Source organism: Piliocolobus tephrosceles, chromosome 6 (assembly GCF_002776525.5).
Source record: "Piliocolobus tephrosceles isolate RC106 chromosome 6, ASM277652v3, whole genome shotgun sequence".
In the NCBI taxonomy this organism is placed as follows: domain Eukaryota; kingdom Metazoa; phylum Chordata; class Mammalia; order Primates; family Cercopithecidae; genus Piliocolobus; species Piliocolobus tephrosceles.
Window position 1 is genome coordinate 144,659,457 of NC_045439.1, and position 22,714 is coordinate 144,682,170.

General features: G+C 40.5%; 1 protein-coding gene across 1 annotated transcript in view; it reads left to right on the forward strand.

Annotated features, from left to right (window-relative positions):
- THSD4 (thrombospondin type 1 domain containing 4) overlaps window positions 1-22,714 on the forward strand; it is a 674,086-nt gene that overhangs the window by 282,528 nt on the left and 368,844 nt on the right. Inside the window, exon 6 of the mRNA XM_023220857.1 lies at window positions 2,709-2,845. Coding sequence (XP_023076625.1) covers window positions 2,709-2,845 — 137 coding nt within the window. The remainder of the gene's footprint in view (window positions 1-2,708; window positions 2,846-22,714) is intronic.

Consider the following 22,714-nt stretch of genomic DNA (forward strand, 5'->3'; position numbering starts at 1 on the left):
GTCAGGACCCTCAGCTATAGGTCTGTTGGAGATTGCTTGAGGTCCACTCCAGACCCTGTTTGCCTGGGTATCAGCAGCAGAGGTTGCAGAAGATAGAATATTGCTGAACAGCGAGTGCACCTGTCTGATTCTTGCTTTGGAAGCTTCCTCTCAGGGGTGTACTCCACCCTGTGAGGTGTGGGGTGTCAGACTGCCCCTAGTGGGGGATGTCTCCCAGTTAGGCTACTCAGGGGTCAGTGACCCACTTGAGCAGGCAGACTTCCCCTTCTCAGATCTCAACCTCCGTGTTGGGAGATCCACTGCTCTCTTCAAAGCTGTCAGACAGAGTTGTTCGCGTCTGGACAGGCCTCTGCTGCTTTAGCTGAGCCCTGTCCCCAGAGGCGGAGTCTACAGAGACAGGCAGGTTTCCTTGAGCTGCTGTGAGCTCCACCCAGTTCGAGCTTCCCAGCGGCTTTATTTACCTACTTAAGCCTCAGCGATGGCGGGTGCCCCTCCCCCAGCCTCGCTGCTGCCTTGCGGTTAGATTGCTGCAGACTGCTGTGTTAGCAAGGAGGGAGGCTCCATGGGCGTGTGACCCTCCCGGCCAGGTGTGGGATATAATCTCCGGTGTGCTGGTGTTACTGCCCAGTATTGGGGTGGGAGTTACCCGATTTTCCAGGTGTTGTGTGTCTCAGTTCCCCTGGCTAGGAAAAGGGACTCCCTTCCCCCTCGCGCTTCCCAGGTGAGGCGATGCCTCGCCCTGCTTCAGCTCTCGCTGGTCGGGCTGCAGCAGCTGACCAGCACCAATTGTCCGGCACTCCCGAGTGAGATGACCCCAGTACCTCAGTTGAAAATGCAGAAATCACCGGTCTTCTGTGTCGCTCGCGCTGGGAGATGGAGACTGAAGCTGTTCCTATTCGGCCATCTTGCTCCGCCCCCTCTTGTTTTGTTTTTTTAAATCAGTGTGTACTTGGCTTGTCTGTCTCTTTTAGATACAGAAATATACCTTGCCTGAAATTTATTTTCATTCTTATTTTGGAAGCAACTAAATTGTTCTGAGATGTTCCTTGTAGCAGTAAGTAATTTAGCATTTACTGAGCACCGTCTGTGTGCCAGGCTTGGTATGAAGTGATAGAAATGTAGAGAAACACTCTGAGGTAGGCAAATATATCTAGCAGGAGGAGGGTAGAGAAAGACAAGGGGGAGAAAAGGCTGATATTCATTTATCCATCCCTTGTTTTATTCCTCAGAGATTTGTTTAGCATTTGCTATGTGCCAAGCTCTGTGCTGGGTTCCTGGGATATAAAAGTGAAGAAGACGGAGACATCCTGTATTATCGCAAAACCACACTGCAACATAGCATGGTTAGCCCTGAAATAGAGGAGGACACATCAACCTGAGAGGGGGTAAAAGTACAGGTGGGATCCAGATTCATGGAGGACTTCCTGAGGAGGTGACCTGGAAATGCAAACAAAGTACAAATGCAGGCCAACCAAGTGAGGGAAGGAACAGTTAAGCAACGGCTAGAGAGAGGGAGTGCTTAGTTGTGTGTAGAATGTGTATTTAGGAATGTGGATTTAAGGAAGAACAAGAGGAAATGAGGCCATAAAGGTAGGTGAGGTTCTGCTCTTGAAAGAGGTTTTATCCGTCGCTTAGAACTTTGAACTTCAACCTAGAGTGATGGAGAAGCCACTTAAATATCTCATAATGGAGGAATTATTACAGGAAGCTGCAGCCATTTAAAAAGGCATACAGATGATATAACCGTGTAGATATTAAGTTAAAAAAGCAGAATATGGCTGGGTGTGGTGGCTCATGTCTGTAATCCCAGCACTTTGGGAAACCGAGGTGGGTGAATCACTTGAGGTCAGGAGTTCAAGACCAGCCTGGCCAACATGGTGAAACCCTGTCTCTACTAAAAAATACAAAAAAAAAAAAAAAAAAGAAGTCAGCTGGCTGTGTTGGCAGGCACCTGTAATCCTAGCTACTCGGGAGGCTGAGGCAGGAGAATCACTTGAACCCGGGAGGTGGAAGTTGCTGTGAGCCAAGATCGCGCCACTGTGCTCCAGCCTGGGTTATAGAGTGAGACTTGTGAACATAAAAATTGTGTGCTCACTGTGATTGCTGATATATGAAATATATTTAGGTTGGTGCAAAAGGAATCGTGCAATTACTTTTGGACCAACGTAATTAATTATGACAATGGCAAAGTATGGGAGGATGTCTAAAAGTAGAATCTGTTACTTGCATGACGAGAGTCTTTAAGAATTCCTTTATAATAGTCACTCAACATTGTATCACTACTATATGCAAATAGATCAAGATACAATCCCTTCCTTCTGTCATCGAATATGGAGAGAGCTGATAACTTTCATGAACTTTTAAAGAGTGTGTGATTGCGAAATGTCTAGAATAGGCAAATCAATAGAGACAGAAAGTAGATTGGTGGTTGCCAAGATCTAGGGGGAGCGAGGAATTGAAATGACAGCTCACAGGCACAGGGCTTCTTTTTGAGCTGATGGAAATGTTCTGGAATTATATAATGGTTGCGGTTGGACATGCAACCTTATGAATATACAAAGACTTATTGAACTGTATAATTGGTTAAAATGCTTAATTTTATGTTATACGAATTTTATCTCAATACAAATTATAGGAAGAAAAAAGGTGCTGACTCCACAGAGATGATATTGCTTATACCTTACCTTTATTTTATTTTATTTTGGTAGTCAAAGGCAATCGCAAATGTGAGTTGAACTGCCAGGCAATGGGCTACCGCTTCTATGTACGGCAAGCTGAGAAGGTCATCGATGGCACCCCTTGTGACCAGAACGGCACGGCCATCTGTGTGTCTGGGCAGTGCAAGGTAAGTGCCCCTGAACTAGGGTGAATTCTTAGGGTGTTTGATCTGTGACTGCTGACTCCATTGTTTTCCAGGGAGGGACTAGGCTGCTAGCTGCCCCCAGCCCGCATCGGGGCCACTGAACCATGCACTCTGGGAGGGGTGGGCTGAGATGGGGCTGCTTGGTCAGCCCTGACTGTGCTTTTGATCTTTGTGCGTCACCAGGTCCCACTCTAGCATTTCCATTATTAAGTGATTTATGTTGACACCACATGCTTCACAAGGGACACGGCAATCTTTGCTAGTTGGATCTGGAGCTCCTTCCTTGCCTGTGAAATGGAGGTTATGGAAAGGGCACTGCTGGTTAAATCAAGAAATGGTTGGCGTCATGAGGGTGGCATTTTAAGGGAACGGCATATTTTATCTTGCCTCTCCCCAGAAGGGGCAGGCTTCCAAAGGAAAGTTGTTTCGTGCCTTTTATAGCAGAAGTTGTACTTTAAACAGGAAGTTTTCAACCTCCCTGGGCTTCTGAAGTCTGTTCCAGGAACTCCCCGCCTGGCGTTCTGCAAACATTCTGGGCTTGAGAGAATCCTTGTGGGATACTCAGTGTTGACAGAAAGCACCATTTGGTTAAAAATAGGCATCTTAGATGAAATGGCACAAATTCTGTAGCCACATTAATTTGCGCTTGAACTTCTACCCTCCTTTCATCTACATATGTATTAGTGGAGCTAAGCTTTAGCAGGTAAATGACTCTGGAGCCCAAACGAAGAGTCTGTCTTAATTAGCACTCTATAGCTAGCTGGCAGACCAAGTTTTATCACAGGAAGAGCTCTTTGGCTATAACACCTGAAAGTTCCTATTATACTTTGAATATGAATTGCTACAGTGTTTAATATTAGGGATATTGAGGTGTTATTTGTGAGCACAGCCTACCCTCCCAATAACATTTTGAATGAGGAGGTTTCAAATAGGATGCAAAATAACTTATAAAGCAGGATTGATATTCTCAGATTTTAAAAAAGTATATTTTTAATTATTATGAGTGTATAATGGATGTATATGTTTATGAAGTATATGTGATATTTTCATACAGGCATACAGTGTGTGATGATCAAATCTGGGTAATTGGGGTATCCATCACCTCAAGCTTTTATCATTTCTTTGTATTAGGAACATTCCAGCACTACTCTTTTATTTTATTTTACTTTATTTATTTATTTTTTGAGGTGGAGTTTCATTCTTGTTGCCCAGGCTGGAGTGCAATGGCATAATCTCAGCTCACTGCAACCTCTGCCTCCTGGGTTCAAGTGATTCTCCTGCCTCAGCCTCCCGAGTAGCTGGGATTACAGGCTCACGCCACCACACCCAACTAATTTTTTTGTATTTTTAATAGAGATGGGGTTTCACCATGTTGGCCAGGCTGGTCTTGAACCCCTAACCTCAGGTGATCCACCCACTTTGGCCTCCCAAAGTGTTGGGATTACAGGCCTCAGCCACCTCGCCCAGCCTCTACTCTTTTAGTTATCTTAAAATATACAATAAATTATTGTTAGCTATAGTCACCCCATTGTGCTACCAAACACTTGATCTTATTCATTCTAACTGTATTTTTTTGCCCATTAACCATCCTCACTTTATAACCCTGTCCCTACTACCCTTCCCAGTCTCTGGCAACCGTCATTTCACTCTCGGTCTTCAGGAGTTCAATTTTGGTTTTTTTAGCTTCCACATATGAGTAAGAACATGTGCTATTTGTCTTTGTATGCCTGGCTTATTTCAGTTGACAGAATGTCCTTCAGTTCTATCCATGCTATTGCAAATGACAGGATTTTGTTCTCACATTTTGAATGCAAGTTCAGAAAGGAACAAGGTGTCACTTGATATCTGATGTGTATGAAGTATCTTTGGAAGAGCAAACACTGAAAGAATTAGGATGTGGTATAGAAGAGGCAGGAAACATCATGGGAAACATCACAGCCTCCAATTTTCCGCTCCTTTGGAAAAACCACTGGTTTTCACACATCGTCTCAGAGCTTCAGCATCCTCAGAAAATACCCAAGGGCATTCTCTTAGAGTTTTATGATCTCCAACTTTTATGTTCTGTGTTTCTAAATGTTACTGAACTAAAATGATGGGCCTGATAGCAATCTAGCTTTATCTTTCAGATCCCAAATCAACTGCTTAATTTCCTGAATACAGGTGCACACTGCTGAGGAATGGTGAATGTAATGGTAGAGCATAATGGTTACAGACCTGCCCCCCGAAGTCGAATTGCCTGGGTTCAAGTCATGCCTCTTCCACTGATTTACTGTGTGATTTTGTAAAAGTTACTTAAGCTCTCTGTGCTTCTGTACATCATCTAAAAAAGGAGGATGGTACCTACGTCCTGTGTTGTGGTGAAGAGTGGTGACCCTGTAACAGGGTCTGGCATTCAGTAAGCATACTGGCATTTATTAGTATTATCACTGCGTATGCCTACATATATACCATTGTACCTGGATTTTCTATGCAAAAGTATTTGCCTTTTCTTGTTGGTTATAGATTTGTCAGATACAGATGCTCTTTTGGGTCAGCACTCTCACGCTATAGTGTGAATCACTGGGGGATTGCAGATTCTGATTCAGTAGGGCCTGGGGAAGGGCCTGGGAGTCTGCTTTTCTAAAAAACTTCCATGTGATATTGCTGCTGCTGGTCCCTGGATCATATTTTGAGTAGCAAGGTTTTAAGGGACACTGATTAAAATATAGTTAACAAAGAGCCAGAAATATAAATATATGGTGGTGAGATGACTTGGAAGGAATATGAAATGTGGTCTCTTCACTGGGAGAACACGTTTTCTTAGTATTTCATTAAATGTCTATTAGCTGATGATACAAAAGAAAAGCAAACACTTATAAGGACATGGATATGGATTCTTACTAATTGATGAAAAACATTTCAAACTTTACGGCAACACAGTTTGCAGATAATAATTGCTAAAAGCCTGAAACAGACATTTTCCAGGATGTGAGTATATTAATAGGTTCTGATGCTACTAGGACTACTTGGATACTACTTTGCATTTGTTCTCTGCATTTGCCTGAAGTTCCCTCATTGAAGTTGTTGGAACCACTGACTACCCCGTCCTCTCTAGAACTTCAGTTTAAATAATCAGAAGTACATTTTCTTCCCAGGCTGAACTTCTGTTTACTTTACAACTTTCAAAGGGTGACGTGTCCTGTTCTAAATATTTGATTGGATGCCCAGAATTCGAATTGATTTCTCCACCTCTCTGACTTGTGGCTGAGAAAGCCATCGCTCGCAGACAGTTTTCCCTAAGATGTGTGTCTGCATCTGAAATAGTGACACAAAGCCTCTCCTGGCCACATAGAGTTGAAAGAAACAGGCAGGCTTGCAAGAAAAGTTAATGAAAGGTGACAAGCATTGCATAATAATATGAGCTGAGTCTACAAAAGAGTCCTCATGAGAGGAGGGCACTGTCCTCACATCGAGCCAAGTGAAGGCCCCAGGCCCACCCATTGCTGGCTTGAATGCTCTGTTTCAGCTCAAGCTAGAGCCTATGTTTACCCAGTTCTGGAGCTCCCTGTGTTTCATTTATTTTTAAAAAATTCTTAATTTGTCACTTTTGTGGACACATAATAGATAGAGTACATGAGATAATTTAATACAGGCAGACAATACATAATAATCACATCAGAGTAAATGGAGTATCCATCTCCTCAAGCATTTATCCTTTGTGTTATGAATGATCCAATTATACTCTGAGTTATTTTAAAATTACATTATTATTGACTATAGTCACCCTGTCGTGCTATCAAATACTAGATATTATTTATTCTTTCTATTTTTTGTACCCATTAACTATCCCCACCTCCCCCTTAACCCCCACTACCCTTCTAGCCTCTGATAACCATCATTATCCTCTCTATCTCCATGAGTTCAGTTGTTTTAATTTTTGGCTTCCACAAATAAGTGAGAACATAGCAAGTTTGTCTTTTTTCTTTTCTTTTTTTTTTTTTTTTGTTTAGATGGAGCCTTGCTCTGTTGCCTAGGCTGAAGTGCAGTGCTGCAATCTTGGTTCACCGCAGCCTTCGCCTTAGGAGGTTCAAGCCACTCTCCTGTCTCAGCCTCCTGAGTAGCTGGGATTACAGGCATGTGCCACCACACCCAGCTAATTTTTGTATTTTTAGTAGAGACAGGGTTTTGTCGTGTTGGCCAGTCTGGTCTCGAACTCCTGACCTCAGGTAATCCAGCCACCTTGGCCTCCCAAAGTGCTGGGATTACAGGTATGAGCTACCTTGCCCAACCTGAAGTTTGTCTTTTTGTGCCTGGTTTATTTCACTTAACATAATGACCTCCATTTCCATCTATGTTGTTGCAAATGACAGGATCTCATTCTTCTTTGTGGCTAGATAGTACTTTATTGTGTATATGTACCACATTTTCTTTATACATTCATCTGTTGATGGACACTTAAGTTGATGCAAATCTTGGCTTTTGTGACTAGTGTTGCAATAGACATGAGTGTGCAGATATCTCTTTGATACACTGATTTCTTTTCTTTGGGGTATATGCCTACCAGTGGGACTGCTGGATCACATTTTAGCTCTATTCTTAGTTTTTTGAGGAGCCTCCAAACTGTTCTCCATAGTGGTTATACTAACTTACATTGCTACCTACAGTGTCAGAGGGTTCCCGTTACTCCACATCCTCACCAACATTTGTTATTGCCTCACTTTTAGTGAGTTATCCACTCACATTTGAACTGGGGTGAGACAATGTCCCATTGTAGTTTGGATTTGTATTTCTGTAATGATCAATGATGTTGACTAGGTTTCCATATACCTGTTTTCCATCTGTATGTCTTCTTTTGAGAAATGCTTATTCAAATCTTTTGCCTATTTTAAAATCAGATTATTAGACATTTTTCCTATAGAGTTGTATGAGCTATTATATATTCTATTTATTAATCCCTTGTCAGATGGGTAGTTTGCAAATATTTTCTCACATTGTGTGGATTGTCTCTTCACTTTGTTGATTATTTTCTTTGCTGTGCAGAAACTTTTTAACTTAATGTGGTCTGATTTGTCCATTTTTGTTTTGGTTGCCTGTGTTTGTGGGGTATTACTCAAGAAATCTCTGCTCGGTTCTGTGTCCCAGAGAGTTCCCCCAATGTTTTCTTGTAGTAGTTTCATAGTTTGAGGTCTTAGCTTTAAGTGTTTAATCCATTTTGGTTTGATTTTTGTATATGGTGAGAGAGAGAGTTTAGTTTCATTCTTCTGAATATGGATTTCCAGTTTTCCCAGCACCATTTTTTTGAGGAGACTGTCCTTTTTCTAATGTATGCTCTTGACCCCTTTAATGAAAACGAGTTCACTGTAGATGTATGGATTTATTTCTAGGTTCTCTATTCTGTTCCATGGGTCTATACGTCTGTTTTTATGCCAGTACCATGCTGTTTTGGTTACTATTGCTCTGTAGTATAATTTGAAATTAAGTAATGTAATTCCTCCAGTTTTCTTCATTTTGCTCAGGATTCCTTTGTCTATTCTTAATCTTTTGTGGTTCTATATAAATTTTAGAATTGTGTTTTTCTATTTCTGTGAAGAATTTCGTTGGTATTTTGATAGGTATTACATTAAATCTGTAATTTGCTTTGGTTTTATGGACATTTTAACAATATTAATTCTTCCAATCCAGGAACACAGGATATCTTTCCAATTCTTTTGTGTCCTTTTCAACTTCTTTCATCCATGTTTTATAGTTTTCATTGTAGATGTTTTACTTCTTTGATTAATTCCTGGGTATTTTATTTGTAGTTATTGTAAATGGGATTAGTTTTTAAATTTATTTTTCAGATTGTTTGCTGTTGGCATATAGAAATATGTTCGCTGTTCCCATATAGAAATGTTACTGTTTTTTGGATGTTGATTTTGCATTTTGCAACTTTACTGAATTTATCAATTCTAATCATTTTTGGTGGAGTCTTTAGTGTTTTCCAAATATAAGATTACATCATCTGCGAACAAGGGTAATTTGACTTCATCCTTTTCCATTTGGATGGCCTTTATTTCTCTGTCATGTGTGATTGTTCTGGCTAGGGCTTCCAGTACTACATTGAATAACAGTAGTGAAAATGAACATCCTTGTCTTGTTCCAGAACTTAGAGGAAAGGCTTTTGGTTTTTCCCTGTTCAGTATGAAACTGGCCATGGGTCTGTCATATACGACTTTATTATGTTAAGGCATGTTCCTTCTATACCCAAGTTTTTCAGAGTTTTTATCTTGAAGGGATGTTGAATTTTATCAAATGCTTTTATTAGCATCAATTGAAAGGTCATATGCTTTTTGTTGTTCATTCTGTTGCTATGAGATATCACATTGATTGATTTGCCTATGTTGAACCATCCTTGCATCCCTGGGATGAATCCCACTTGGTCCTGATGAATGATATTTTTATTGTGTTGTTGAATTTAGTTGCTAGTTTTTTTCTGAAGGATTTTTGCATCATGCATTTGGAAGTATTGCCTGCTCCTCTATTTTTTAGAATAGTTTGAATAGGAGTGGTGTATTTAATCTTATTTAAATGTTTGGTAAAATTCAGCAGTGAAGCCAATGGGTCCCAATCTTCTTTACTGGGAGACTTTTTGTTACTGTTTCTATCTCATTACTTGTTATTGGTCTGTTCAAGTATTGGATTTCTTCAGGGTTTAATCTTGATAGGTTGTATGTATCTAGGAATGTTATTCATTTATTCTACATTTTCCAGTTTATTGACATATAGTTGCTCATAGTAGTCACTATTGATACTTTGAATTTCTGTGGTATCGGTTGTAATGTCTCCTCTTTTAGCTCTGATTTTATTTATTTCAGTCTTCTCTCTCTTTTTCTTAGTCTGAGTAAAGGTTTGTCCATTTTATCTTTTCAAAAACCAACTTTTCATTTTGTTGACCTTTTGCATTGTTTTCTTCATTTCAATTTCATTTATTTCTGCTCTGATCTTTATTATTTCTTTTCTCTTTTTTTTCTTTTTCTTTTTCTTTTTTTTTTTAGACAGACTCTTGCTCTGTTGCTGAGGCTAGAGTGCAGGGGCATGATCACAGCTCACTGCAACCTTGACCTCCAGGCTCAAGCAGTTCTCCCAGCTCAGCCTCCTGGGTAGCTGGAACTACAAGTGCATGCCACCACACCTGACCAATTTTTAAAATTTTTGTAGAGATGGGATCTCGCTATGATGCCTAGGCTGGTGTTGAACTCCTAGGCTCAAGCAGTTCTCCTGCCTCAGCCTCCCAAAGTGCTGGGATATAGGCATGAGCACTGTGCCTGGCCTATTATTTATCTTTCACTAATTTTGGGTTTTTTCTTGTATTTCTACTTCTTTAAGATGCATCAATAGGTTGTTTATTTGAAGTTTTTCTACTTTTTTGATGTAGGTGCTTATAGGTATAAACATCCCTCTTAGTACTGCTTTCAGTGTATCCCATAGATGTTGGTGTGCTGTTTCCATGATCATTTGTTTCAAGAAATTTTTCAATTTTCTTCTTAATTTCTTTATTGATCCATTAATTATTCAGGAGCAAATTGTTTAATTTCCATGAGTTTGTATAGTTTCCAAAATTCCTCTTGTTATTATTTTCTGGTTTTATTCCATTGTGGTCAGAGAAGACACTTGATATTATTTCTGTGTTTTTGAATGTTTTAGGACTTGTTTGGTGGCCTAACATATGGTCTATCCTTAAGAATGATGCATGTGCTGGCCGGGCGCGGTGGCTCAAGCCTGTAATCCCAGCACTTTGGGAGGACGAGATGGGCGGATCACGTGGTCAGGAGATCGAGACCATCCTGGCTAACATGGTGAAACCTCGTCTCTACTAAAAAATACAGAAAACTAGCCGGGCGAGGTGGTGGGCGTCTGTAGTCCCAGCTACTCGGGAGGCTGAGGTAGGAGAATGGCGTGAACCCGGGAGGCAGAGCTTGCAGTGAGCTGAGATCTGGCCACTGCACTCCAGCCTGGGCGACAGAGCGAGAGAATGATGCATGTGCTGAGGAAAAGGATGTGTATTCTGTAGCTGTTGGATGAAATGTTCTATTAGATCCATTTGGTCTGTAGTATAGATTAAGTTTGATGTTTCTTTGCTGATTTTCTGTCTGGATGATCTGTCCAATGCTGAGAGTGTGGTGTTGAAGTGTCCAGCTATTAAAGTATTGGCATCTGTCTCTCTTTTATTAGTTTTAGTACTGTTTGCTTTGTATATCTGGGTACTCCAGTGTTGGGTGCATATATATTTACAATTGTTAAATCCTTTCGCTGAATTGACTCCTTTATCATATAATGACGTTCTTTGTGTCTTTTTATAGTTTTTGCGTTGAAATCTAGTTTGTCTAAGTATAGCTACTCCTGTTCACTTTTGGTTTCTATTTGCGTAGAGTATCTTTGTTCATCCCTTTATTTTCAGTCTTTGTGTGTCTTTATATGTGAAGTGTGTTTCTTGTAGGAAACAGATGTATGGATCTTTCTTTTTTTTTTAATCCATTCAGCCACTCTGTCTTTTGATTTGTGAGTTTTGTCCATTTCCATTCAATGTTATTATTGATAATTAATGACTTATTTCTGCCATTTTGTTGTTTACTGATTGTTTTGCAGTCTTCTTTCTTTCCTTCCTTCCTGTCTTCCTTTTAGTGAGTGTGATTTTCTCTGGTAGTATGTTTTAATTGCTTGAGTTTTGCTTTTTGTATATGTTTTATGTTTTTTGGTTTGGTTACCATGAGGCTTGCAAATAATGTCTTACAGTTCATTATTTTAAACTGATTATCAGTTAACATTGATTGCAATTAACAAAATAAGCAAAGAGAAACCAATAAAAATTTTGCACTATAACTTCATCTCCTTGCTTTTTAACATTTTGTTGTTTCTTTTTTTTTTTTTTTTTAATTATACTTTAAGTTCTAGGGTACATGTGCATAACGTGCAGGTTTGTTACATATGTATACATGTGCCATGTTGGTGTGCTGCACCCAACAACTCGTCAGCAACCATCAGTTCATCATTTATATCAGGTATAACTCCCCAATGCAATCCCTATTTATGTCTTATTGTACTCTCTATGTCTTGAAGAGTTATTGTTATTATTTTTGATAGGTTCATCTTTTAGTCTTTCTACCTAAGGTAAGAGTGGTGGCCGGGGGCAGTGGCTCACACCTGTAATCCCAGCACTTTGGGATTACTTGTGGTTAGGAGTTCGAGACCAGCCTGGTCAACATGGTGAAACCCCATCTCTACTAAAAATACAAAAATTACTTGGGTGTGGTGACATGCACCTATAATTCTAGGTACTCAGGCATGAGAATTGCCTGAGTTCAGGAGGCAGAGGTTGCAGTGAGCCAACATGGTGCCACTGTACTCTAGCCTGGGTGATGGAGTGAGACGGTCTCAAAAAAAAAAAAAAAAAAAAAAAAAAAAAAGGAGTGGTTTACACACCACAATTACAGTGTATAATATTTTGTGTTTTTCTGTGTACTTACTATTACCAGAGAGTTTTGTACCTTCAATTGATTTCTTATTGCTCATTAACATCCTTTTCTTTCTAGTCTCTTTCTACTCCCTTTAGTATTTCTTATAGGATAGGGCTTGTGTTGATAAAATCCCTTAGCTTTTGTTTGTCTGGGAAAGTCTTTATTTCTCCACCACATTTGAAGGGCATTTTCACCAGATATACTATTCTATGGTAAAAGTGTGGTTCCTTTAGCATTTGAAATATGTGATGGCACTTTCCCCTGGCCTGTAAGGTTTCCACTGAAATGTCCACTGCCAGATGTAATGGCGCTCCATTGTATGTTATTTATTTCTTTTATCTTGCTGCTTTTAGGAACCTTTCTTTTTCTTTGACCTTTGAGAGTTTGATTATTGAATGTCTTGAGGTAGTGTCATTTGGGTTATATCTACTTGGTCTTTTGTAACCTTCTTGTACTTGAATATTGATATCTTTCCCTAGGTTTGGGGAGTTCTCTGTTATTATCCCTTTGAACAAACATTCTACCCCATTTCTGTCTCTACTTCCTCTGGAAGGCCAATAACTCTTAGATTTGCACTTCGGAGGTGATTTTCTAGATCTCATAGGCATGCTTTATTCCTTTTTACTTTTTTTCTTTTGTCTCCTCTTGTGTATTTTCAAATAACTTGTATTCAAGCTCACTAATTCTTCTTTCTGCCTGATCAATTCTGCTGTTGAGAGACTCTGATGTATTCTTCAGTATGTCAGTTGCCTTTCAGCTCCAGAAATTCTGCTTGATTCTCTGTTAAATGTATCTGATAGAATTCTGAATTCCTTCTCTGTGTTGTCCTGAATTTCGTTGAGTTTCCTCAAGACAGCTATTTTGAATTTTCTGACTGAAAGGTTACATATTGCTGTTTTTTCAGGATTGGTCCCTGATGCCTTATTTAGTTCATTTGGTGAGGTCATGTTTTCCTGGATGGTCTTGATGCTTGTGGATGTTCATTGGGGTCTCGATAGTTCAGAGTTAGGTATTTATTGTAGTCTTCACAGTCTGGGTTTGTTTGTACTCGTCCTTCTTTGGAAGGCTTTCTGGATATTTGCAGGGACTTGGGTGTTGTGATCTAAGTCTTTGGTCACTGCAGGCATATTTGCATTAGGGGACACCTTAAGCGTAGTAATGCTGTGGCTCTTGCAGACTCATAGAGGTACCACCTTGGTGGTCTTGTGTAAGTTCCAGAAGGATTCCCTGGATTACCAGGCAGAGACTGTTGTCTCCCCTTACTTTCTCCCACAAGAATGTAGCTTCTCTCTGTGATAAGCTGCTTGGAATCAGGGAAGAGGTGACATAAGCACCCCTGTGGCCACCACCACTGGGACTGTGCTGGGTCAGACCTGAAGGCAGCACAGCACTGGGTCTTGCCCAAGGCCTGCCATAACCACTACCTGGCTACTGCTTATGTTCACTCAAGGCCCTAGGGCCTACAATCAGTAGGTGGCAAAGCCAGCCAGGCTTGTATCCTTCCCTTTAGGGTGGCAAGTTCCTTCCAGCCCTGGGCTGGTTCAGAAATACCATTCAGGAGCCAGGGCCTGAGGTCAGAAACCTAGGAATCAATTGGTGCTCTGTTCTACTGCAGCTTAGCTGGCACCCAAGACAGAAGACAAAGTTCTTCCCACTCTTCCTTCCCCTTTCTACAAGCAGAGGAGTCTCTCCCTGTGGCCACCACCTCCACAGGCCCACGGAGAGCACTACCAGGCTCTTGCTGATGTTCACTCAAGGTCTTTAGAGCAGTTGGCTCCCCTCTGGCCCCGGGCAGGTGCAGAAATCCTGTCCAAGTCCCAAAGCCAGAAATTAGGGACTCCAAGAGCCCACTTAGTGCTGTACTCCACTGTGGCCAAACTGGTATTTAAGCTGCAAGACAAAGTCCCCTTTACTCTTGCCTCTGCTTTTCTCAAGCAGAAGGAGTTTCTCTCCATAACCACCACAGCTGGGAATGCCCTCAGTCACAGCTGAAGCTAGCAGATCTCAGAGTCTTACCCAAGGCCCACGATGTGTGCTACCTGGTTATTATTCACGGCCCAAAGGCTCTGATTATTATTGCTGCTGATTATTCACGGCCCAAAGGCTCTTTAGTCAGCAGGTGATGAATCCTGCCAGGACTGGGTCCTTCCCTTAAGGCAGCAGGTTCTCTTCTGGCCCAGGGTATGTCTAGAAATGTCTCTGGGAACTATGGCCTAGAATGGGGGCCTCAGGACTTACATGCTGCCGTATCCTATTTTTTGACAGGGACTGGAAGGAGTCTAAATGTCGGCTTTGGGCTAATTACTGCATATCGAAAGGCCTCAAAGGGAAAGGGCAAGTAGAGCTCTCATTCTGTCATTTCCAAAAACAAGAGGATGTATTGGAAGCCCGCAGAAGTTCTCCCTCCCTCACCCCAATCCCTTTTGCCAGACATCAAAAACGAGTATCTGGCCAGTCTTCAGAGAGGTCTCAGAGACACTCCAGCCCTCCCCAGTCATTACTGTCGTTTATACAAGCGAAATATCACTTAGGTCTAATTAACAGAGAGCACAATTATAATTTCTGTTATTAAAAATCACATTAACCACGCTATGATTTAGTTTTACTTGATCTCAGCTTTAAACTCTGTTTTTAAATGTTCCAAAATTTTATAGTTTGGGGGTGTATGTATTATTTTTGCTCACAACTTAATAAAAATAGATGAAACTTTGCCTTGAAGGTATAGCAGGCATTTGAAAGAACAGGGTCATGTGGGTAAGGCACTAGGAAAAAATAAGCCAAAACTTTAGCTCCCTGGAGACCAACCTTTCAGAAATCTCAGGCTTCCAGGCTTTAATGATCCTGAGTCAGAATGACCTCAAGGCCTACTCCCATCCCCCCTAAAAAAGTGTTTGGTAGTGAAGGAACAGAACTTGAGTAGGTGCCTTGCAAAAAAATAGCTGCTTTGAAATCACAGGGGAGGAGGGTGTTGAAGCTGATGCAAGCCAGCAAGGAGCCATTTCTGAGTTTACCATGTGCTGCACCCTGGGTGGTGTCCTTTACACAAAAATGATTTTGTTCATTCATTTATCTTTACAATGACCCAGTCAAAGAAGTATTATTAATCCCCATTTTGCAGAGGACTATCGTGAAGATGAAATGAATTGTACACACTAAATGCTACAAAGGGGGTTATTATTAATATTGGCTTTTTAGGCTGAATTGTTAATCAGAATAGAAAGAGCTGTTTATGTGTTGGGAAAAAATTGTTTTTAAGTCTTTTCCCTCTTCTAAGTTTATTTTTCTCATCTCCTTTTTCCAAATGACCGTGTTTTCAAAACGCAAATCAGGATGAACCTCTCTTTTGACTAAATTCCACCTGCAACTCCACAGTGCCTATGGAATAAAGTCCCAACCCTTCATCATCTGCCTCCTGCCAGGCCTCCTGGCTGCCAGTGCCAGCCAGATGGGGACGTGTCAGTCCTTGACCCTACAGGCCTGCTGGTTGGTACTTTCACGGGAATGCATGTACTGTCACATCAGCCTGGAGTGCCTTGCTGTGTCCAGTCGTGCTTTAGCAAAAAGCCTACCATTTGAATGGTTGTTTGAAATAAATGTGTAAATGAAAGAAGGCACTTGGTACTCAGTATGTTGAATTTCAGCAAATGAAGTTAACCTTGAATTCATCACAGAGTTTTCTCATTTGGGGCCTGGGATAGGCAAGTTGAGTACAGATAAAACAAGGAGATGAAGCCCTCTTGGCCAGATACCCAGAACGCAAGGCCTTGAAGGTGGGGGAGAATTCTTGGCACCCTCCCAAGCCTCTGTCAGCCTCATCTTGTTTTTTGGTTGCTTACTCTGAATTTCTCGAGCCCTTGCGGAGCTGATGGCAGAGGAACCTAAGGAAGTGTGAGTGCATGCTCCCATGGTGCCTTCTGGTGAAGGGAAAGAAGCCGCCTTTTGGCTCCCGAACTCCTCCCTTATATCAGGCACATCCTCTGGTCAGTCATCACCTCCACTGCAGGGCGTTTCCTACGGCTCCGCCATCCACTCACACTCAGTGTGGGCTTTGACACCTCCTCCCCCAGCTGGGACACCACTTGGCTTCCATCAGGACACATCGGCAGAGAGTTTCATATTTATTCAATAAATTAAAGCAAGGTAACTGTTTCCAAATGTTGAGAGATAAGCTGTGAACCAATGTGTTGCCCTGACTGGGAAGGATGACATAATGAATGTGTGTGTGAGTAAGTATATCCCTGTGTGTGTGTGTGTGTGTGTGTGCGCTCGCAGGTGTTGAATGTCCATTTCCCTCCTTTATATATACACTATTGTGCTCTGCTGAACCACACAAGTAGACCCTGCTCATTTTTTGACCCTTTGGCCCTACATTGCTTTTTTACTGGCTTCACTTTGCGGGCTTTCCTTAGAGTTTATATTGTCAGTCCAGTGAAACCAAGAGAATAACTGGATTGGGTAAATTGTTCTTCTCTTTTCCAAGATATTTGCATGATTCACCCTTGAAAGAGGGTGGATAGCTTCTAATTTGCCTGAATTCCAAGTTAATGTGACTCTTTGTGAACTTTCTCTCTTACACCCACCCCAAGCAAACTCTAATCTAAAAGTACTTTCTGCTTGTGACTATTAAAAAGTTTATCATATTATATTATAGTTATTTTGACACGTGTCTTAGCTCCTAATGGAGAGAGATTGAGTATTATATGTATATATATCCTCAGTGCTTAACAGATTAAAATTATTCAATAAATGTTTTTTAAATATATACAAGAATGGAACAAAAGAACAAGTTAGAAATTTGTTGTGAAACCTCCTTTCCTGAAAATAATCATGAATAGGATTAACTAAGAAGTAAACTTTTGGGGCACTTGATCTGTTCTTAGGACCTCTTGAAACCTTAAACTGAAACCAAATATAAAACTGATGAAATTTGCTTTGTTATATGGAGTTTAGAAAAATTATCTAGTATTTTTCTTATTTTAATCACTAGAATAACTACCCAACATAAAAACCCTGTTTAGATTTCTTAATCGATATATAAAATAATCAACCTAAATTATACACATAATAATTAATTAATACAACAAATAATCATAACTGCTCACTGCCATACGTTGGGCAAGGCATTGGGATTAAACAGTGGAAAAGATTAACACAGTTTCTACTCAAATTGAGCTTAAAACCTAGTGGGAAAAGTAATACAAAGTCAGTTAATAAGCGAAAGAATTGATGAATGCTATGAAACATTCAAATGCATTCAACAAATATGATGATGAATGCTGTTGATGAATGCTGTGAAGTTGAATGAATGCTGTGAAGTTAACAGGGTAGTGAAAAACTGGTGGGGGGCACACATTAAATGGAGTGTTAGGTGAAGGTCTCCAGGGAGGCCAGGAATCCAGAAAACAGGTGAAGGCAATGTTACTGGCCTCCCAGATCTTAGAGATTGGAGAAAGTGTATGCCAAGCCTCTAGCCCAGGACCCAGCACATATGAGATACTCAGGGTAGAAGTTGAGATGACCGTTTTGTACTTGCGCCTTGCTCTCTACCCCTGAGTTAATCTGGTCTACTTCTGGTGGTGCCATTCTTAGTTCCTCCAAGGTATGCACACTTCTTTCTGAACACATGCTGGCTTTAGCAATGGGAAACCCTCCGTTAAGTCATTCTCCAGGCCCAAAATACTCCCCTGGAAATTGGATAATATAGTGGGTCAAGAAGAGGCTTTGGTTAACCAGTATGTTCAACATTAAAACAGATAAAAGAGAGGTTGTTCAGGTAAAACTGGGATGGGATGTCCAGAGCATCCAACCTGGTCCTCTTACCCAAGTGACAGAAGAGTGGTTAGGATCCCCTCCCCTAGCTTTATAAAGGAATGAGTAGCATTCCCCCAAAGGGAACTTGAAGTGTTCAGTCTAAATTGGCAGGGATGGTGACTGACATTTGTAACTGAGAAAAGAGGGGAAACTTCAGCAGAGAAAAGTCCTCTGGGCCAGACAGTCCACTTCTACCCCAATACCTGACCCTAAGCCAAGCATAGTCTAGAAGCACTGTCTGAGTAGGATCTGTTATGGTATATATACAGAGCTATGCAATGCTCGTTGTATGCAAGGTCAGTTCTACAGGTACTGTTCCACAAGGCACATAATCAAACTTTAGAAAACTGTGCTGCATGGGGAAACTCCATGCAGTCTCTGTTCAGACTAATAGGACCAAGGAAGCAGGTATCCCCCTTTCCTTTTGGCCCCTGTGTACATCCTTGGATAATCAGCTTATATTGTTATTCACCAGTTATATTGACATAGGCTCAGACTTTTTAATTATTATTACGATTTTTTAACATAGGCTGCTTAGCCTAATGATGACTCAAGTAGGACCTGGACATCTGAGTGAAGATGTGAAGGTAACATTCATCACCTGAGCACTGTATTTGGACATCTCATTTAAATTCCTGGCAAAATTCAGGTCAAATCAAGTAGTGAGAAGCACCACTAATGTAATAGAAGAGCCTTAGAAAAATAGGTTAAAATGGGTTTTTGAGGACAAAAGTGTCAGATGAAAACACCTGGATGATTTGTTTCCTATTTTTAATAGATACTACATTTATATGACTCAAACATCAAAACTACTCAGTTCCCCAGGGCTCCAACAGGAAATGGCCAGTGGTTGATAATTTCTTTTTTAATGCAGATATTTTTCTGCATCCCTACAAGCCAATTCATATTATCTTCCCCCTCTTTTTGACACATGCAGGAGCATATTACGGACATTGCTTTCCCTTGCCTGTCTTCCTTAGCATACCTTAAAGAGCTTTCTGTTTCAATATCTAAAGAACATCCTCATTCATTTTACATTTGCGTAGTATTGCACAGTAGGAACAACCATAATTTATTTAACTGTGATGCACATGTTGGTTGTTTCCAGTCTTTTACCATTACCAGTCATGCCGCCGTAGGGACCAAGCTTCCCACTTCCTCCTCTGAGGGTTCCCTGACAAAAGGCAGATTAAAAGGAGAAAAGGCATACGATGTTTATTGTAAAATGAATGGCACAGGATAATCAGAGGAGAATGTGACTACCCAGTAGCTAAATGGGATACAGATGTTTATATACCCTTCTCCATAGAGGAAAGAGATGGGGAATATGTGGCAATTTGAGGATAGTAAACGATTGTTAGGGGGAAATTAATGGACTTGGAAAATAGTGACCTGGGACAAAGTCTGTTGGGCCCACAGAGCAGACAATGGGTGGTAAATGATTCTCTCTGAAATACTGAATAGGACCAGAACAGATGACAATGGTTTGTGACAAAAGTCTGTCCAGGTGTATTGACAGACTTGAATCTTTCTTCCAGCAATATGAGTTAAGTTAATGAAAACTAAGGGAAAGGCCAGAGGTAATTATTTTCTTTGGTAGGTCTTGACTTTAGGCAAATAAGAGAGCTTCAGAGAACAGCTTCATCCTGTGCTTTGGGAGAGACAGAGGGTTGAGAAACAGGAGCAGGGAGAAGATCAGCAAGACCATCAGGTTGCTTCTTTGGCACATCAAAGTGCCACATTTTGGGATATTTGTTTCTGAGCTCAGACTTTCCTGGACGTTTCACATGTTAAAAGATGAGCTAAGGCCGGGCGCGGTGGCTCAAGCCTGTAATCCCAGCACTTTGGGAGGCTGAGACGGGCGGATCACGAGGTCAGGAGATCGAGACCATCCTGGCTAACATGGCAAAACCCCGTCTCTACTAAAAATACAAAAAAAAAACTAGCCGGGCGACATGGCGGGCGCCTGTAGTCCCAGCTACTCGGGAGGCTGAGGCAGGAGAATGGCGTGAACCCGGGAGTCGGAGCTTGCAGTGAGCTGAGATCCGGCCACTGCACTCCAGCCTGGGCGGCAGAGCGAGACTCCGTCTCAAAAAAAAAAAAAAAAAAAAAAAAAAAAAAAAAAAAAAAAAAAAAAAAGATGAGCTAGTGACTGTGGAGAGGAAAATAGAGTTAGTAGCTGAATGGTAAAGGATCCCATTAAACCAGCCTCTCCTTCCTGAGAATAGGCCAATCCAATTAAACAGTAGTTTCTCATTTTAAGAGATGGCATTGTAGGTGGGCTCTCAAAGTTAGACCTGTATACATGACACAGGCAAACAGATATTTAATAAGAGATTTTTTTTATGGAAACAGATGAAAAACAAATGTTAATGTCTGTGGTGGTCTATAAACTAGTTTCTTTTAGAGTCATGGGGGCAGTCAGCTGAGACAGCCAGTGGCAATGTGATAGATTTTCCTGGATTTTAGTTTGTGTGTAAGTTTGTTCAAATAAAGCTGTTGTGATTTTTTTCTTCAAAGCCAAGTTTACTAGCTTCAACTTGTAGGGCCTTAGGAAAAAAGAAATTTTAATTTTAGTGATTCTAAGTCAGAAGTTTTCCTAGAAAAACTCAAAAACAATGAACAGGGCTAGAATCTAATAACATATGCACCGTAGTTTTCTTCTGAAATGTAACTTCTCTCTCTTCCGCCTTTCATTTCTACTAAAGATACTCAAAATGATACTAATTTTGTTTGTAAAGTTTATTAACTTGGCCTGATTATTTGCATAAAGTACAATTAGAATAATGATTTATTATATAGGCTTTTTTCAAGTTGGCTTTGCTAAAAATTTTTATAAGGAATCTCAGATTAGACTTTTAAAAGCCTCTCAAGGCTACAAGCCAAATCAAAGATTTGACTTGCCCTCAGACTCCGTCTGTAATAACTACACAAATCGAGTGAATTTCTCTATTCTTGAGCCTGGCCAACATGGTGAAATGTCATCTCTACTAAAAATACTAAAATTAGCTGGACATGGTGGTGCATGCCTGTAATCCCAGCTACTTGGGAGGCTGAGGCACAAGAATCACTTGAACCCTGGAGGTTGAGGTTGCGGTGAGCCGAGATCGCACCTCTGCACTCCAGCGTGGGTGGCAGAGCAGGACTCTGTCTCAAGAAAAAAAAAAAAAACAGAAAGTTACATTATTTACCTACCACGAGGCAGCCATAAAAATTGTGTATGTAAGGTATTAGGCCAATTTTTCCCAGGGCTTCTATTGGCTTCATAATGTCAGCCTCAGTTCTGTAAAGCTGTCTGGTCGTAGATGAATATATGACGTTCCAGTCAAGGCCTTGGTAAAATAACCAATGTTTCCAATTGTATTCTGTTACAAGAAGAACAGATTCTTATTGAACTTACGCAAATAACTACATTGCCATAAAATAAGAATATCCATGAATTTCAATATTTTGGAGGGATAAGGTAGAGAGAAAGGCAAATGTTTCAATTTTGTTCACAAAACTATTCCCAATTTCTGTAAAGTTTAAGAGGAATAAAAGGAAGCTCTTTAACTTTGGAAAACAAAACAAAAGAATCAGTAATGTTCAAACAAAAAGCCATAAAATATCATAATCCTTAATCAGTTGATGCCCATGTAATTCTTTCTTATTCTGCTTGTTGAGTTCACAGTTTTATGAGTCCAGCTTTTTCCACTGGAATTATTAAAATTTTTATCCAGTCCAACTGGATAATCTCAAAGTCATTAGCAGAGGTCTGACTTTCAGGGTAGCTGTCAGAAGCTTTTTATTTTTTTCATGAACCTTCTTGAAGACAGAACACTTTAGGATTGTTGTTGCTTGCAAGTATCTTTCAGGAGAAGCATCAGAGTAAAGCAGTTTACTGTGGACAACAAGACTTAAAATGGCCATGGTTAAAAATCTTATGAGAGTTCATAATAATGATGCAATCGACCAGGTGTTCTGTGAAAGATCCGTACGTTAAAAAGCAGTTCTCAAATGCCAAATGAGCCAAGAAACCAAAGAATGAGGCAGATAAATCCAGTTTGTTGATATATGATGATTTATTAGGGGAACTTACAGACAGAAGCGTGGTCTTGGGTGACTGCAAGACAGGTCGATATCTGCACTGTTACTCCCCAGACCCAAGGCTTATATACCGTAGGGGAAAGGTATACATGCTTCAGCAAGACATTTAAAGGCAACCCTCCAGAACAGGCAAGAATGTTATATGTGTCATAGCCTATAATTTATGTGATAACATCAAGGTTGCTTTGATCTAAAATCGGGATTCGTAGTGAGCACATATTCTTACACTAAGGACAATAAATTGAGAAAAAATCAGGAGGCATTCACAGAAATGGGGTCATTCAGAAGTCAATGGTGGATTAACATCGAAGGTGGAGTCATTTTGTCTCTACACAAAGAAATCTGGTTATTTTTGTGGCATACGAGATTTAACATTACAATTATGACTGGTAACATAAACCAAGACATATCAGATTTCTAGGAATCGCATACTATTTTGGAACACATATTAATTACACATTTATACAAATATAACTCAAGG